The sequence below is a fragment of the Perissodus microlepis genome, chromosome 14 (genome assembly GCF_051167445.1).
Source record: "Perissodus microlepis isolate ML-2025 ecotype Zambia chromosome 14, ASM5116744v1, whole genome shotgun sequence".
NCBI classification, from domain to species: Eukaryota; Metazoa; Chordata; class Actinopteri; order Cichliformes; family Cichlidae; genus Perissodus; species Perissodus microlepis.
This window is the reverse complement of record NC_140474.1, coordinates 35,044,972-35,063,829: the sequence shown is the minus strand read 5'-3', so window position 1 is coordinate 35,063,829 and position 18,858 is coordinate 35,044,972. Positions and strand designations below refer to the sequence as shown.

At 39.7% G+C, this 18,858-nt stretch overlaps 1 protein-coding gene across 2 annotated transcripts in view; it reads right to left on the bottom strand.

Moving 5' to 3' along the window:
* Nucleotides 1–18,858, bottom strand: part of sez6b (seizure related 6 homolog b) — a 232,991-nt gene that overhangs the window by 71,848 nt on the left and 142,285 nt on the right. For both annotated transcript variants that reach the window (XM_084950183.1, XM_084950184.1), the window contains exon 4: nt 2,326–2,515. In XM_084950183.1, coding sequence (XP_084806309.1) covers nt 2,326–2,515 — 190 coding nt within the window. The remainder of the gene's footprint in view (nt 1–2,325; nt 2,516–18,858) is intronic.

Below are 18,858 nucleotides of genomic sequence, written 5' to 3'. Positions count from 1 at the left end.
ATAGCCTTATAGACTGTGAATCTCTTGCTCATGTTGACTGATGCTACTACAGAATAAAACTGATAACATCTCACCCAACTCCCATTTATAGATGCTAATGTTTATTAGTCCCTGTCCAGGATGTGCACATCCTCATCACTGAAAGAGTGGCCACTAAATAGGCTGCAGAGTCCTGGCCTGATGAGGTAGCTCTTCTGTGTTGTGCCATTTGGTTGGTCAAAGGTGGATTGGTTTGGCCATTTTAACACATTAAAAGAAATTTTCACCATTTTAGTCATTTCTGTAGGTCTCTAAAATAAGTGAGAGAGAATATACCTGCTGCTCGGCCTGTGGCTTTTCATCAGACTCGGGGAACACGGTGCTGTTTTTTGTAGCCATCCATTATTGTCGGGTTTCATAAATGGCATAAATGAGACACTCTCATGACTCATCGAGAGAGTCTACTGACCAGCCAATTGGTGGCATGCAAGTCTGACGATGTCACATTTTAGTACCTTGGAACGCTTGAAACCCCAGGAGAGCAGGTATTAAAAAAGTACCTGGTACCAGGTACTATGACCTAATGGAAAACCCTGAAACCTGTGGCAGGTAAGGGTACATCTGGCACCATCTTACAATGCTGTGATTGCAGCCATTCTCCAACTTTCTGAATGGTACTCATGGCCATTGATCCATTGATAAATGGTCTTTGATCAGTGGTTGTTGATCAATGGTCATCACAATTTGCATATTAATGACCAAGAAACCGACCTTACAGCCTATTGTTCGCCAGTAGTGCTATTTTCAGTCCTTTTGCAGATGTACCGTTTATAAGGTTGGGGAAACCTGCATTCAACTAAACTAAAGAACTAACTCGGATGAGTGATGAAACGTTTTTGCCACTGAAAATGCTACATCATATGAACAGAATCAACATTTTGGGATTTCCTTACTTGGATGATTGAGCATGCTTCAAGACAAGCACAGGCAAACGTTTTTTAATTTTAACTGCATTTTCAAGTTTTCTTCCGACTGATAAAAAAAACTTAAGAACCATTTCAACAACCACCAAACAGCTAAAATAACAAATGATTAAAGAGCAGGTAAACAGATTCTGCAAAATGGTGTAAATACAAAGCGAGGCTCCCACCATTCACCTGATATCAGGTGCTGAAAGAAGACATCTGACAGATTCCCAAACTGTAGGTTTCGTCACCCTCCAACCAAAATTCACTGAACCAGCAGCAAAAGAAGACCAAAACTACGCTTCACATTTGAAAAAAATTGTAATGAATTCCCTCTTACTTTGGCTCTCTTGCTTCCACCATGATATTGGCAAGACCCCAGATGCAGGCTATGCAAAGTACGTAGCTTTACATAGCTATGATACATAGCCCTAGCAAAACTCCTACACACTGGGTGACACTTAAAGACATAAAAATATAATGCAAAATACAATGATCAAGAAGAGTCTGGATCCCTTTATCAGTGCACAGTATCTTGTTGTGTTATTTTTTTTTCCAATAACTGGACTACAAGAAATTTCTGAGTCATTGCTTTGAATATGAATATTAAACAAGCAGGTACTGAAAAATAACAGAACAGGACAGTGTTTTAGTCTATATATATATACATTTTAATATTTTAGAGTTCCAGCAATTTACAGTGTAATTAATCAAAGCTGCTATTCAGATTTTCAAAAGTACACATTGTCTTTAGCATTTAATATTTTTAATAATTTATTTTAATATTTCTTGAATATCAACAGTGCGTTATTAGTGGAGCCCAAGAAAATACTGTTGAACTGAAGAAATGTACTTAAGCTGTTAAATTTAGCTGCACACAGTGCAATTCAGGAACTCAGTTGCTGTAATACTTTTACATTTTGTGTGACATGTTTTTGAAAGTTGAGGTTTGATTTTTGTTCAGGTAAAAAAAGATTACAAAACTGAGTGTTTAATACTGATTTTTGCTAAACTAAAAAAGTGACTCTGTTGTACTTTAAAGTGGCTCTCCTTTTAAGTTATGTTAGCTTATTTCCATGGGAGACATAAATGAAAATGAATGAAAAGTTCAAGTCTATATATATATATATATATATATATATATATATGTATATGTGTGTGTGTGTGTGTGTGTGTGCGCGCGCGCGTGTGTGTGTTTGTGTTCGATGCACAACCTCATAAAAAAGTCATAAAACAAGATTGAAACATCTTCATCACTGCTGCATGCTGTGCCTGAATCTATGTTCATGCTTTGCAACAAGCATGAAACTGTCATTTCTACTTTTTTTTCAGCTTAAACTTTCAGCGTGAAGGAAGAACACGTTCGGTGATTCAGACTTACCTTGATATCTGACAAGGACTGCTCCAGCCTGAGGATTGATGCTGTGGAAGCGGATGGAGATCTGATTGCTGTGACTTCTTACTACCAAACCCCTCATTAGAATGGACTCGTTGGCCAGCACTGTGTTCTCACTGTTTAGAACATCTTCAAAGATCACTTTGTCTCCTTCAGAAAGATTCACATTCATCACCTGACAAAAAAAAAGAGTACAGATTATATTGTTTGCACATGAAAATAATACTAGAAAAATCCACGTTCTGTGTCATTCTGTGAACTTTCCTAGAGAATGTTGGCTGTAGAGAGAATTTTCTAAGTTTCCGATACCACCACCATCTTTGATGTTTTTTGTTTGTTTGTTTTTTTTAAATGAAATGTTATGTTTTATACACGATGCAATGGGATGCTAACTTTCCAAGAAGTTCAACTTTTGTCACAGAAAAAGTTGCAGAATATTTTTCTATGTCTTTCTTTAGAATCTTTAAGATGTGAATGTGAATGAATTTGTGTTGTTTTTGGTCAGCAGTGGTTTTTTGCCTTGGAACTCTTCCATGGACGCCATTTTTGCCCAGGCTTGTTCTTATTGTTCGATCATAAACAGTGACCCTAACTGAGGAAAGTAAGGCCTGCAGTTCTTCAGATGTTGTTGTATTTTTTATGACCTCCTGAATTAGTCATTGATGCGCTCTTGGTGTGATTTTGATAGGCCAGCTACTCCTCAGAAGTTAGATAGTTATAAATAAAGTTATAGATAGTTGATGTAGTTTCTTATCTCTTTCTTTAGATCATGGGATGGTGTATTGACCTACTTCACTTTGTCAGACAGGTTCTATTTGAGGGATCTTAGTAGATCTGGCAGCAATCAGGTCTAGCTGTGGCTAGTGAAATCGAATTCAGTTTTCCAAAAAATGTTAATTACACGGTTAAATAAAGAGGTAATCTTAAAACATGAACCTCCACCAGGGAAGTTCACTCTCTTGGCAGCATTTACATTTAAGGGAATAGTATTGCATTTTGTATATATTCATTTTGTTTTCTCTGTTTTTTTAAAACATAGTTTAAGATGTTTGTAGTGCAGTAAAAGTCAGATTAGTGTAGCATGACAGTTTACTTTGATTACTCAAACATTATGTATGAGTAGGTAATGGATTACAGTTACTGATTTGTAAATAACTGGACATGAATAAGTTGAGCTTAGTTCTAACCACCTAGGCAGCTCATTCAGCTTAGTGATATTTAGAATCCCTATATACCATTTCTTTTGCCTATATGTTGTCAATACAAATAATGTCAGTAGCAAACATAGCTTCAAATAGCTCTCTATAGCATTATTATGACTTTGACTTCAGAGCAATTATTAGCATTGAAGGAGAGATCAAAGCTCAAAAGTGACAAATTAAATTTTTGTTATTAATAACCGTTATTATCGTTTTATTTCACAGTGGCTTTTACAAACAAAATAATACGTTAATACTAATACTTTAGATGTTTTTAATATGAAATAAATCTCGTTCACTTTGAGTTCATTGAACAAACATGGATGTTGGTTTTTAAGTTGCTTCACTAAATAAGAAATATTTTTTCCCTTGAAGAAGCATTGTTTGTGTTTTACCTTTTGTGAATTAATCATCAATTATAATCATTATTAACAAACAAGGACCCTTGCATTTTCAGAATTTTGCTATTGAATGGTACCATAAGCATCAGTTCTAGATGCATCCCTACTGTTGACCGTCATGGACTTCCCTCTGCAGTTACCTGACTTCAACAACAATAAACAATTACGGGGGAACATTGTTAGTTTTGACCAGGAATGCCCAATACAGAAAGGCCTGGAACCGGATCTCTGTTTAAAAAGTCTGGGACTCTGATCCAATGATTATTACCCAATAGGCAAACGGAGCTTGGATACAGCTGAGAAGGAGACTCGCCCAACTCTAACTGCTTTTCAGTCTCCGAATGTTGATACTGCCTGCTCTGAATGCATGCTTGCCAGAGCTGCCTTGCAGTCAAGCATGAATCTTCAGTCACATCCATTATCAGCAGCTCTCATCCAAATCCGTGCTCTGCATAACTAACTGGGTTAACTTATAGTGGCCTGGAAAATACCCCCCAAGGATCTGTTTATTATAATGGTTTTTACTTTCGCTGTTTCACAAATGATTAAAAAGGGAATCGCAACAATTTGGACTTTTTAAGTACAGGATATTTTACTAAAGCAATTTAGCAGAAACAAAGCAAAACCCAAGTCAAATAATAATAATCACATAAACAAATCACTTGATTTATAATTATTGAATTACATCCTATAAGTTGATGCTGGTTTCTAATGTTAATCCTGGAAGGAGAGAGGTTCGAAGAAAGAATGCGCATGCCTTGGCCACTACGGATTTATCTCTGATCGGTGTAGTTATACTACTCCAACAGGAAGGCAGTCAAATCCTTGGAAGTTGCAATCCAGTAGGAAATAGCCAAATTCTTGGAAATTATAATCCAACACAGCAAAAATGAGTAGAGAAAAAGACAAAAATTATAAATCCAGTTTGTTGGTCCAAAGTGTTTGGGCAGTGGTTGCTCCACTGGTGTTTCTTACTGTATTATACAACTATGAATTCCCAGAGTCAGATCTTTAAATGATTCTCTCCTACTCATTGCACGGAACAAGAGGAAGAACCCCAATGTTCCTAGGAGTCCTGTTTTATACTCATGTGCCCATATGCATCACCTCCTCTCTTACCTCCTTCATGTTCACCATCATGCAATTACTTACTGCACATAATGTCCTCCTGTATATATCCACTTAATGTACATAATGTTCTCTCTCTCTTTTTGCACAGTTGAGGAGCGTGTCAGGATACATTTCACTGCGTGTTGTACTCGTATAACTATGCATGTGACAAATAAAGAATCTTGAATACGATTATGACATCTAAATCCTCTTTTAAGACACACCCTTGTCAACAAGCTTCTTCTCTCTGTTTTTCACATTTCATATACATGATTTAAAGCAAAGTTCAAACATTAAAATCACTTAATTACCGTGGTTACATTTTCTTCTTTTCTACAGGGAGTGCAGAATTATTAGGCAAATGAGTATTTTGTCCACATCATCCTCTTCATGCATGTTGTCTTACTCCAAGCTGTATAGGCTCGAAAGCCTACTACCAATTAAGCATATTAGGTGATGTGCATCTCTGTAATGAGAAGGGGTGTAGTCTAATGACATCAACACCCTATATCAGGTGTGCATAATTATTAGGCAACGTCCTTTCCTTTGGCAAAATGGGTCAAAAGAAGGACTTGACAGGCTCAGAAAAGTCAAAAATAGTGAGATATCTTGCAGAGGGATGCAGCAGTCTCAAAATTGCAAAGCTTCTGAAGCGTGATCATCAAACAATCAAGCGTTTCATTCAAAATAGTCAACAGGGTCGCAAGAAGCATGTGGAAAAACCAAGGCACAAAATAACTGCCCACGAACTGAGAAAAGTCAAGCGTGCAGCTGCCAAGATGCCACTTGCCACCAGTTTGGCCATATTTCAGAGCTGCAACATCACTGGAGTGCCCAAAAGCACAAGGTGTGCAATACTCAGAGACATGGCCAAGGTAAGAAAGGCTGAAAGACGACCAGCACTGAACAAGACACACAAGCTGAAACGTCAAGACTGGGCCAAGAAATATCTCAAGACTGATTTTTCTAAGGTTTTATGAAATGAGAGTGAGTCTTGATGGGCCAGATGGATGGGCCCGTGGCTGGATTGGTAAAGGGCAGAGAGCTCCAGTCCGACTCAGACGCCAGCAAGGTGGAGGTGGAGTACTGGTTTGGGCTGGTATCATCAAAGATGAGCTTGTGGGGCCTTTTCGGGTTGAGGATGGAGTCAAGCTCAACTCCCAGTCCTACTGCCAGTTTCTGGAAGACACCTTCTTCAAGCAGTGGTACAGGAAGAAGTCTGCATCCTTCAAGAAAAACATGATTTCCATGCAGGACAATGCTCCATCACACGCGTCCAAGTACTCCACAGCGTGGCTGGCAAGAAAGGGTATAAAAGAAGAAAAACTAATGACATGGCCTCCTTGTTCACCTGATCTGAACCCCATTGAGAACCTGTGGCCCATCATCAAATGTGAGATTTACAAGGAGGGAAAACAGTACACCTCTCTGAACAGTGTCTGGGAGGCTGTGGTTGCTGCTGCACGCAATGTTGATGGTGAACAGATCAAAACACTGACAGAATCCATGGATGGCAGGCTTTTGAGTGTCCTTGCAAAGAAAGGTGGCTATATTGGTCGCTGATTTGTTTTTGTTTTGTTTTTGAATGTCAGAAATGTATATTTGTGAATGTGGAGATGTTATATTGGTGTCACTGGTAAAAATAAATAATTGGAATGGGTATATATTTGTTTTTTGTTAAGTTGCCTAATAATTATGCACAGTAATAGTCACCTGCACACACAGATATCCCCCTAAAATAGCTAAAACTAAAAACAAACTAAAAACTACTTCCAGAAACAGTCAGCTTTGATATTAATGAGTTTTTTGGGTTCATTGAGAACATGGTTGTTGTTCAATAATAAAATTATTCCTCAAAAATACAACTTGCCTAATAATTCTGCACTCCCTGTATGTTGTACTTTAACATGATCTCACATTAACTGCATCACATGTGAATGTTCAGTCCCATATGAATATACAGGGTGGGCCATTTATATGGATACACCGTAATAAAATGGGAATGGTTGGTGATATTAAAGTCCTGTTTGTGGCACATTAGTATATGTGAGGGGGCAAACTCCTCAAGATGGGTGGTGACCATGGTGGCCATTTAGAAGTCGGCCATCTTGGATACAACTTTTGTTTTTTCAATAGGAAGAGGGCCATGTGACACATCAAACTTATTGGTAATGTCACAAGAAAAACAATGGTGTGCTTGGTCTCAACGTAACTTTATTATCTCATGAGTTATTTACAAGTTTCTGACCACTTATAAAATGTGTTCAATGTGCTGCCCATTGTGTTGGATTGTCAATGCAACCCTCTTCTCCCACTCTTCACACACTGATAGCAACACCGCAGGAGAAATGCCAGCACAGGCATCGAGTATCTGTAGTTTCAGGTGCTGCACATCTCGTATCTTCTCACCATAGACAATTGCGTTCAGATGACCCCAAAGATAAAAGTCTAAGGGGGTCAGATTGGAAGACCTTGGGGGCCATTCAACTGGCCCACGACGACCAATCCACTTTCCAGGAAACTGTTCATCTAGGAATGCTCGGACCTGGCACCCATGATGTGGTGGTGCACCATCTTGCTGGAAAAACTCAGGGAACGTGCCAGCTTCAGTGCATAAAGAGGGAAACACATCATCATGTAGCAATTTCAAATATCCAGTGGCCTTGAGGTTTCCATTGATGAAGAATGGACCCACTATCGTTGTTCCCCATATACCACACCAAACCATCACTTTTGTTGTTCCCACAGTCTTGGAGGGATCCATCCAATGTGGGTTAGTGTCAGACCAATAGCGGTGGTTTTGTTTGTTAACTTCACCATTCACATAAAAGTTTGTCTCATCACTGAACAAAATCTTCTGCGTGAACTGAGGGTCCTGTTCCAATTTTTGTTTTGCCCATTCTGCAAATTCTGTGCGCCGATCTGGGTCATCCTCGTTGAGATGCTGCAGTAGCTGGAGTTTGTAAGGGTGCCATTTGTGAGTAGCTAATATCCGCCGAAGGGATGTTCGACTAATGCCACTCTCCAGTGATTTAGACTAACAAGCACCCTGCTTGTTAGTCTAAATGTGTTAGCAATGTCTTAATCCAACATGTAATTTAATCAGATTAAATCAGATTAAATGATTAAAAGTATTACAAATCATTATAAGTATTACCACACCCTTATTAAGATAAACTTTCGGATTTCTAAAATATTAGCTTTGAATTGCCAGTAGACTACATTTATTATACCAACATTTAACAAGCTGTAGAACATTTTACAAGAAATTAAAAAGTTATTATGTTTTACAGAAACAAATTTTCTGTGATGTAAATATCTAATAATTCATGCATCTTTTCTAGTTTTATGTTTTATTTTGAAGTTTACTTGAGTTTCATTTCCTATGAGGATTGTGAAACAAATCCTGTGTGTTGCAGCATGAAATGTAAGTTTTAGTTATTTACTTATTTACGTAATATATATTTACAATTATTCACATCAAAATTCAATCCAAGTACCTAAAACTTTGCAAAATTGGTTCCTTTCCTCCTCATTATTATTATTATTATTATTATTATGGGTAATTTCTAAAGTGCCATAGAGGCTATGGACAGTTTTTCAGAGGTAGAGTCATTATTGTTGCCACACAACATACTGTCATCTAGTGACAGAGCAAACTGGAGAACTTATCTGTTTCAGATCAGATGACGAAATGGTCCTTTTATGAAAAGGCTTTATGGCACAAAAGTGCTAGCCTTCACAGATTAGTTTGATTTTAGAAGCTACTTGAAAGCTGTGATAGAGAGGTTATAAAAGGAACATTTAAAAGCTTGTTTGCACTTAAACTATCATTAATTTCCTGGTAAAAAAGAGAACTGAAGACAAACTCTGACTTTCAGTTTTGTTATATAAATGCTGTCTTTGTCAAATCTAGCACAGTATCAGACATTTTATTATATTAACATTAACATATCAGCATGTATCGGAAGAAACTTGATCAGATGTCTGCGTTGAATATTGTTCAAGAACAAATCAAACGTAAGAAACACAGGAAAAGTTTAAAGGACAGTATAGAGAGAGCTCAGTGATAATGCTTTAGATAAGCTTGTCTCTTTCAGTGAAAGCATGTATGGTGACACAAAAAAGTGTCACTTGTATCTTTTTCATCACAGCAGGTGTATCTTTAGGAGGCATCCTATTTTTTTTCAGTCTTCTATAGATCATATCAACCACATCACCTCATACCTAACTATAAGGTATTAATCCACAGCTTTCCTTAGAAAAGCTGCCAAGGTAGGTTTGTGGGCTGGATATCCACTCAGAGGAGTGGTCTGCATGTTCACATCAAAGTATGAACATCAAACTGGACTTAAGACTTCTAAGTACAGAACAACGCTAAAAATGTTGACATACTTACAGTATAATATACATTTAACACATTAACATGTACAAAAGCAAAGTCTGGACTTTAAATCAAATCAAGATGTTTTGAAATGACCTTAAACAGGTTGTTTGTGCTTGGAAAACCATCTTATGTGGCTGAATTAAAAAAAATTCCGCAAATGATAGTGTGCCAAAAGTCCTTAAAAGCAATGTGAAAAAATTATTCACAGTTATTGCAAATGCTGATAACAACTAGTTATTAGGGTTAGAGAGCATGTGTGTTTTTACACACAGGGACAGCCACGTTTAGATTTTTTGTCCTTAATGAATAAAATCATCCTTTAAATACAGTATTCTCTTTTGTTTATTATCTAAAACATATTAGTGCAAGTATGACAAATACTTCTTCACTGCACTATGAGTACAGAAGGAACCTATCCAGCTCAAGACAGCACCAATGACTCCACAAGCTCAAAAGCCTCTATGGTATGCCTGTGTATAACAAGTCATAAAGCACAGTTAATGAACTCATGGACACAACAGGATCAGGAAAATAGTGTGCTGAACAGAGGGCATCACCAAGTAATCACATTATGCCTACAGCACAGTGATAATAAAACACTTGGGAGACATAATCTAATTTGTCCTGGCTTAAGTCCAGTTTCTGTAAAACAATCTCACGAACATAATCATAAGTGGTGAACCCAGATCTGGAAAAAGCATAAGGCCTTGTCAGCGTAATGGATGACATTGTTTTCAAATTTGTATCGCAGACTATTATCTAAGATCTGTCAAACAGTCTCCTCAGTAAAATCTGTGGAAAGCTACAGCAGTGGTTTTGGAGTGTTGTGCTGTAGTCTGTTGATGCTGTTATTCTGATGTCCTGTTCATTAGTCTCATGCTTTTTTTAGACTAAGCAAAAAAAAACAACCCAAAAAATAAAACTTATATAGAGATAGAGCATCCCATCTGCTGCTGTGTTTATTGATCAATTTATATTCTTGGATTTAGTGTTATTCCTGGTTTTGGTTCTCCTTATTGTGTGTATATCCTTAGCTTCTAGTCTTTAGGTTTCTGCTACTGTGCCTTCCTGTGTTACACTTTTAATGTCAAGTCACCACTGTTTCAATGTTCGTGCACCTCCTGTGTTTCCCCCACTCAGTCATGTCTCCATGTCTCACTGCCATGTCCATGTCTTTGTGAATGTCTCTTGTTTCCTGTTTTACTTTGATGGTCTTGCATCTTATTTTCAGTTTTGCTTCCTCTTGGTCACTTGTACGTGATTACTCCCCGCTGTGCTCTCCTCCTGGGTCATTCCCTGGTTATCCCTCTGTGTAGTTAGGTCCTTTGTCTTCCTCTGTTTCTTGCCCGATCGTCCTGTTAACCTCCTTTGTGTCTCCATGAGGTATTTCCAGGTTTAGGTTTTCCCAGTTCAGGTTTTTGTTAGTTCCAGTCCTGTTTCTTTGTTTTCGGCTGCCAAAAAATGGCTCACATTCTGTTCAAGTTCCATTCTTTCTCCAGTGCTTGCGTTTGGGTTGTACCACTCTTTCCACTCCACACGTCTGCCAGCTAAGACATGACAGAACGATCCGGCCAAACCATGAACCCAGCAGAGCTGGAGGCTCAGGAGACGCGGTCCAGCCTCCTGTTTCGTTGGCTGGAGGATCTGAAGAGCTTGTCCAGCCATCTTCCTCATTCGCTGGAGGGTCAGGAGGCTCATTTAATTTAGTGCAACATGTTAATACATGATGGTAGATCTGCTTTCCCCATCTCTGAACCCAAATGCATAGTTACTGACACAGATTTACAGTTGGTGTTGCCTTGAATTTAAGTAACTAACTTAAGTAAGTTTGTTAATTGGTTTAATAGTGTATTTTCATCAGTTCTCAGTAGCGTAGCCCTATTACAAGTCAGATTAGCTCCAGTGATCCAATCCAAGGTTCTTCCTTGTTCTTCCTCCATAATACTGCTCAGTTTTTATTTCGGTCTTCTTGTCACGATCCTGGGTACTTTGACCCAGCGTTTTGAGTTTTAGTTTATTTTGATGTTTATGGTTTATGTTTAAGTTCATTAAGTTATTCAAGTTCATTTGTTTATTATATTCCCCTTGTGTTTTCAACCCCTATGTTAAGTCTCCCTTGTCCTTCATGTGTTTCATGTGTCAAGTTCATGTAGTCATGTCTGCGTTTCATTATGTTTCCTGATTTATTTTGAAGAGGTCCTGTGTTCCTATGTTCAATGTTTTTAGTTTTACTCTCCCCTTGTGACGTCGTTATGTTCATGTGTGTCAGCTGTTTCCCCATGTGTTCCCACTTCCCTCATTAGCAGAGATGGGCATGTAATCCGATTACTTTTTTCAAGTAACGAGTAAAGTAGGGGATTACTATTGCAAAAACGGTAATTAGATTACCGTTACTTTCCCGTAGGAACGCTGGGTTACTGCGTTACTACAACAGTGATTTTTTTTGCGAGAATGTCTCATGACAGTGACGTAAGCGAGTGCTACGTTCGTGACAACAGCTGTGTGCAGATCAACAATGGATCATATATCGAGTGCGGGAGAGAGTATGAATGTGCAGCGTTTAAAGCGTGGAAGTACTGACCTTACGTTAAGTTTGATTCCATAAAAAGTGACAAAAACATTAGCGTCCGTTGTGCGTTGGAAGAAAACTTCTTTTTACAGCGAAAAAAAACCCCTAAAGTTCCAAGCAAGCACCGAGTGCGCTACGACGTAATGGGAAATTCACAGAGAAACTCGCGGATTCTTCAACTGACCGCTGCGGCACACCTGCACCAGGGTAAACCTCCGCCTACCCCACTCCTGCTTTACAGGTGAAAATAGAGCAAAAGGACCGCTAGTCTTTGATTTTATTTATTTTCTGCTGTGTTTTACTTGCATCTATTTGAAAGAGTGAGTGTAAACACACACAAAAAAAATTATTTTATGTGCTGGAATGTGCAGAAAATAGGTTTAAATATTAAACAAATTTCTTCCAGTCAGAGAATGTTGCATATAATTACATTTTTGCTTGATGCATAAAGTTAAAAGATTAAAACTAATAAAACAAGTTTTAAAAAGGGACTTTTCAATTTGATTACATTTTGTATGATGGATTATGCAGAAAAAGTAGAATTGGGCTGAAAGATCTATCGCTTTATTACCTATTCAGGTTGTAAATCGTGTTTTTAAAAAGTAACTAAGTAACTAAGTAATTAATTACTTTTGAAAATAAGTAACAGGATTACTTTTTTGGGGAAGTAATCAGTAATTAGTTACTGATTACTTCTTTCAAGTAACTTGACCAACACTGCTCATTAGCCTCCTGTGTGTATTTAGTGCGTGTGTTTTCAGTCATTCCTTGTCAGGTCGTCTGCTGTGTTCACGTCATGCATCCAGGTTTTTTCCATGTTTCCATGCCAAGTTCCATGTGTAAGGTTTTTCCATGCTTTAATCTTAGCTCACCCAGTTCAGTTTATTGTTTAGTTTCACCTTTGCCTTTTGTTTTGTACTTCTTTGCCAGCCCTTAATAAACGGCTCATTTTTGTTATTCCACGTCACGTTTCACAATCTGTTTTGGTCTGTATTTGAGTCCTTTTTCGCAACACATACAGTCTGGCAGGGGCAGACTGTGACACTTCTGATGACTGTGAAGAACTTTTTTGTTCATTCGGCTGGAAATATTAATGGTATCAGGTCACAGTCTGAGGATGTGTTTGGACATTTCCTCACAAAATAAAAGACACTTCCAAATTAAAAAGAAAAAAAAAACGTGTGAATTCCATGGTGGTTCTGAGTGTGAGTATTGTTTTGTATCGTAATGTATTGTTAAAGCAAATTTTTTAAGAGTTATGGAATTGTTTCACGTTCTTCTTCAAGTTAAATGAAAATTATATAATTTATAAGAAAAGACATAAGACAAGCATATTTCTTATCAAATTATTCAATTCATCGATGGAATAATCAATAAATTACTTGATTTCTAAAATAATGGAGCTGCAGCCCTAGACCATACATGCACTGAGGTGGTACTCAGTTGTAATGGAAAACGACAGAGTAGAGTCAAGTTGAGTCAAGCAGGTACTAGTGGAAAAGCGGCATAAAAAAAACAGGTAAACACAATGCTCTAGCCAATTAATGTACACAGCTGTCTTTGAATGAGTCTACATTTATAATGCAGTTTTTTTCTCCTTTAACTACCACAAAGCATTGTATTATAAAAAGTCCTCCACGGAAATAATCTAAATTTAAACAAGTAACTTCCACAGATACATAATGAATAAGTAACTCCTGGTTAAAAAACAAAGACAATCATACCTCATGCAGTGACACAGCACAGAATAGAAAGCAGTGAGTGCTGTAGTGTAAAAGAAAAGCCTGTCTGACATCCATTTACTTTATAAAAGCAACAAATGACAGCTGAATAATTCAACTGACACTCGCTCATTAGATATAAGTTGACAACATTGGGGGAAAGCATGGAAGATGAGAGCAAAACAGCGACAGATGGAACTCTAGGAAATAGTGCTGATTAATTGATCAAAGTCTATATGAGTGTGTGTGGTGTGTGAGGGAGAGAGACTGAGTGAAAACAAAAACAGTAACACAAAGAAGAAGGCTGGGAGAAATAAGAGAAGCATGCAGTGCAATGCAAAATCATTTTGAATTTTGTAGAAAGTGTTTCTGTACTATATTATCTCCTGTTGTCGGTGGAGACACTTGTTTTTTTCTTTTTTTTGTGAAACATAAAGTGAGTAAGAGAAAGAAAGATAGTTTACGTGTAATTGGTTCCCTCCATTTCAGACAAAGAAGAATCAAATATACATTCAGGTACTTCACTGGCATCTGCTTGTGATGTAGATACTGAACATTCCACATATATTCCTGTATCAAGGTTGATGTGTCTGAATGTGTGAGTGTGTTTGTGTTTACTAATAAACAGCAGTAATTAAGAGGGAGGTGAGTAAATGATGGTCTAGAGAACATCTGTTCCAGCAGGAGAAGTGGGTCACAGCAGGGAGCGACAACACAGAGACTGAGGTGTTTCACAACCTGTCGGTAAATACACACGATGAAAATCCTGTTTCTCACTGACTGTCTAAACCAGGAATTTCAGACTCATTTTACATCACGGGTCACATACACTTTGATCTTAAGTGGGCTGAACCAGCAAAAACCCCGTTTCTCTCACTGTAAAGATGTTTACACTCATGTTTATACTTTTAATCACATTTTATATAAAAACGAGTACAATTTCAACACCACAGCTCAGTTTTTCTACATGATAAATGCTGATGTAATAAATATAAGAAATCTGTCACCACAAATAAATAAATGTGTAAAATTACAAAAAAAGTGCTGATGCTCGCTGCACCATGTCGCTTTTGCCCTTGTGAACCCAGTGGAAATATTAGATAGTGAAAAAACTGGAACTTTTCTATGACTCAATTGTTACTGTTTATTGTTTATTTAACTACTTTGGTGCATTATAAATGGCACTGGTGGATATCTTTATAGTAAATGCTGTAAAACCTATGAAAATAAAGTGCCCTCCTCCACATTTTACAAAGCCACCTTTGCTGGGCCAATTCCAGCCCTCAGGGCTTGTGTTTGACACCCCTGGTCCAAACTGTTACATGGACAACAACGGCGGAAAGATGATATACCCAAGTAGCAATGTATGACGCTGAAAGAAGACGTAAAAATGTGCATCCCGAGTACAGCAGTTTGTCAAATGTCGACTTGAAGTTGGAGCTAAAAGTGAAGAAATCTCTAAAAACCCCATGACTTAAATAAAATTACTGACAGCTGGGATAGCCTCCAACCCTCCAACACAGGACCACATTTTCTTAAAATGTTTGTTTCGGTTCCATCAATTAAGGCCAATATCTTCCCAAAAGTCTTCGGGTTTGTCACATTTTTTTCGCAAAAGTAATATTTAATCATTTTGGTCAGTGGTTTTCGTCTTTGAACGCTCCTTATGGATGACATTTTCGCCTCTTTTTTGTCTCTTTCTTATTGTTGAATCATGAACACTGACCCTAAGTGAAGCAATTAAGACTTCAGTTCTTTAGACGTTATGTTGTTATTCTTTTGTGATCTCTTGGGTGAGAGGAGGGATATTAGGTACTTTGTGTTACACCGGTGATTTATGACCCTCTGACAAATTATTATAGCGCGGCGGTGGGTGTGGATAATTTTGCTGCAAAATACGGCAGAAGGGAGCTGCCGAAGAGTGAACTGTCAAAAGTAAGTACTGAATGTTATGTCACTTATTTATGTGCGAATGTTTAATAATGAAGAACATTAAAACATTGCTGTTGGACACATGTCGGCAAAGTTGTGTGACATTAGTGATGTTTGTACTTTCAGCGTTAACTTTGTTTTAAAGCCACTACATATATATATAGTCGACCTTAATCTTACAGAGAATGTGATGATTTTATGGATAATTAAAGTCAGTCATATATCCACAAACACAACAAGCTGAAAGTCAGTGATGCTGCTCGGTTTGCAGTCCTGAATATCATGGCACAAGCAGGATTCACTGCACTGTTAATGTTAGTTATGTTATATTGCTGCCTCTGTTCGGTGGTGTCGAGCCAAACGGACTTTAACGTGTGTTTGAACGAGCTGACGGTTCACTCGTTAAGCTGAAAGAAAGATGCTTTAATCACAGGAGTCACACATGTGTCCACTGTACCATCTGGGAACTCTTCTTGTTTAGCACTCGTAATAACACAAACACTAAATCCTCCTCCTCTTGTGCTGTTTTGTAGCAGTGTTTACACCTGAGACTGTCACCTGTCTGTCTGTCCTGCACTCTCTCTCTTTTTCTTTCTCTCTGATTGTGTAATAAATGTATGAACATGTATTTATAAGTTACACTTGTGTTTGAATCCTGCAGCTTATCACACATTTGAGTTCCATGTGTGACAACTGCAAGTGTCCAGAGTGAGGACAGACTGAGGGACCCACTGCTGCACATCATCTGTGAGGCTTTGCGCCCCTGATGATCCACCAGGACAAACTCAGCAGTGTGTGAGGAAGAGGAGGAGGAAGGTGTTGAGGAACCAGGGCACCCTGACGACAAGTGGGCTACTGGAACAAGAAGGCATCGGTGGGCAAGAGACGAAAACAGGGCGTTGTTGGAATGCTACTACACAAGTAACCCTGGCGGAAGGGGCTACATGAATAGGATGAGGGACCTATGGATTCTTCGATACCCAACATCCACAATGACGGCGAAACAACTAGTAGCTCAGTGTTCCAACATTCGAAAGAAGGGACTGCTATCACAGCTAGAGATTGACGAGGTACAACATAAATGCTACGGCAAGGAGGAGTCAGGACGCCAGGTCAGGGGGGAGATATCATCACCCCCACCCGAGATTGGGTACATAGCCCCAAGTGCGATAGGAGAAGGATCGTTGAGTGCGAGAGGAACTGACCTGACAAATAGGATCATGGCCAAGCTTGAAACCTGGATCCCCCGTAGCCGGTTACCAAGATTACGTGAAGTACCCTCAGAAGGTCTGCTAGATGATGTTAATGCAGCACTACGGACGATACCTACAACCACGATTACCGACACTAACAAACTGATCTACAATACGGCAGCAGTGATCAGTGAGATGCTTGACTACAAGTTGAACAGCCACAAGGGGCAGTACCCTCCATGGAGAAGGAGGCTAGAGAGCAAGATCAAAGCAGCATGGAGGGAGGTTAGCCAACTAACGGAGTTGCAGAAAGGTGCGGCAAAGAAGGTGCATAAGAAATACAGCAAACTGTCCATACCTGAGGCCTTGGAAACTGCCAAGCAAAGACTCACAGCCTTGGCCAGCCGCTTGAGGAGGTACACCAGAGAGATTGAAGGCAGGAGAATAAACCAGCTGTTCTCCACAGAACCAGCAAAGGTGTACTCTCAGTGGCAAGGGAACAATAAGAGAACAGCACCACCAAGGCTGGAGACGGAGCAATACTGGAAGAGCATATGGGAGAAGGACGCAACCCATAACGGCAATACTCAGTGGCTAGTGGATCTGAGGGCAGACCATAGCGACCTCCCTGAACAGGGTCCAGTAACCATCACAGTGGCAGATATCCAAGAAAGGGTTTCCAGTATGAAGAGTTGGACAGCACCAGGGCCCGACATGGTTCACGCCTACAAGCTGACTGCACTCCACGAGCGTCTGGCAGCACAAATGAACCAGCTGCTAGTTAACGAGAGACACCCGGAACGGCTAACCGAAGGTCGAACGGTCCTGATCCCCAAGGACCCCAAGAAGGGACCGGTCCCATCCAACTACCGACCAATAACCTGCCTCAGTACTACATGGAAGCTCCTGTCAGGCATCATATCGGCTAAGATGAACAGGCACATGGGTCAATACATGAGTGGGGCACAGAAAGGGATTGGCAAGAATACCAGAGGTGCAAAACACCAGCTACTGGTAGACAGAACAGTCAGCCGAGACTGCAAGACCAGACTGACCAACCTGTGCACTGCCTGGATTGATTACAAGAAGGCCTATGACTCAATGCCCCACAGCTGGATCCTGGAATGCTTAGAATTGTACAAGATCAACAGGACCCTAAGAGCCTTCATCAGGAACTCAATGGGGATGTGGCGTACAACACTAGAGGCCAACTCCAAGCCCATAGCACAAGTCACCATCAAGTGCGGGATCTACCAAGGAGATGCTCTGTCCCCACTGCTGTTCTGCATAGGCCTGAACCCCCTCAGTGAGATCATTAACAAGACTGGCTACGGATACCGACTACGGAACGGAGCAGTTGTCAGCCACCTCCTGTACATGGATGACATCAAGCTGTATGCCAAGAGTGAACGAGACATCGATTCACTGATCCACACTACCAGGCTATACAGCAATGACATTGGAATGTCGTTCAGACTGGAGAAGTGTAGTCGAATGGTAACGAAGAGAGGGAAGGTAGTCAGAACTGAGGGGATTGAACTACCAGAAGGCAACATTGCAGACATAGAGGACAGTTACAAGTACCTGGGGATCCCGCAGGCGAATGGGAACCATGAAGAGGCCGCTAGAAAGGCTGCAACCACCAAGTACCTGCAGAGGGTCAGGCAAGTCCTGAGGAGTCAGCTGAACGGTAAGAACAAGATCCGGGCCATCAACACCTACGCCCTGCCCGTGATCAGGTACCCTGCTGGGGTAATAGGCTGGCCAAAGGAGGAGATAGAAGCCAGTGACATAAAGACAAGAAAGCTCCTTACCATGCATGGAGGGTTTCACCCCAAGTCCAGCACCCTGAGGCTGTACGCTAAGCGGAAGGAAGGGGGCCGGGGACTGGTGAGTGTCAGCACCACAGTCCAGGATGAGACAACGAACATCCAAGAATACATTGGGAAGATGGCCCCAACTGACCGAGTGCTCAGTGAATACCTCAGGCAGCAGAAACCCAAGAA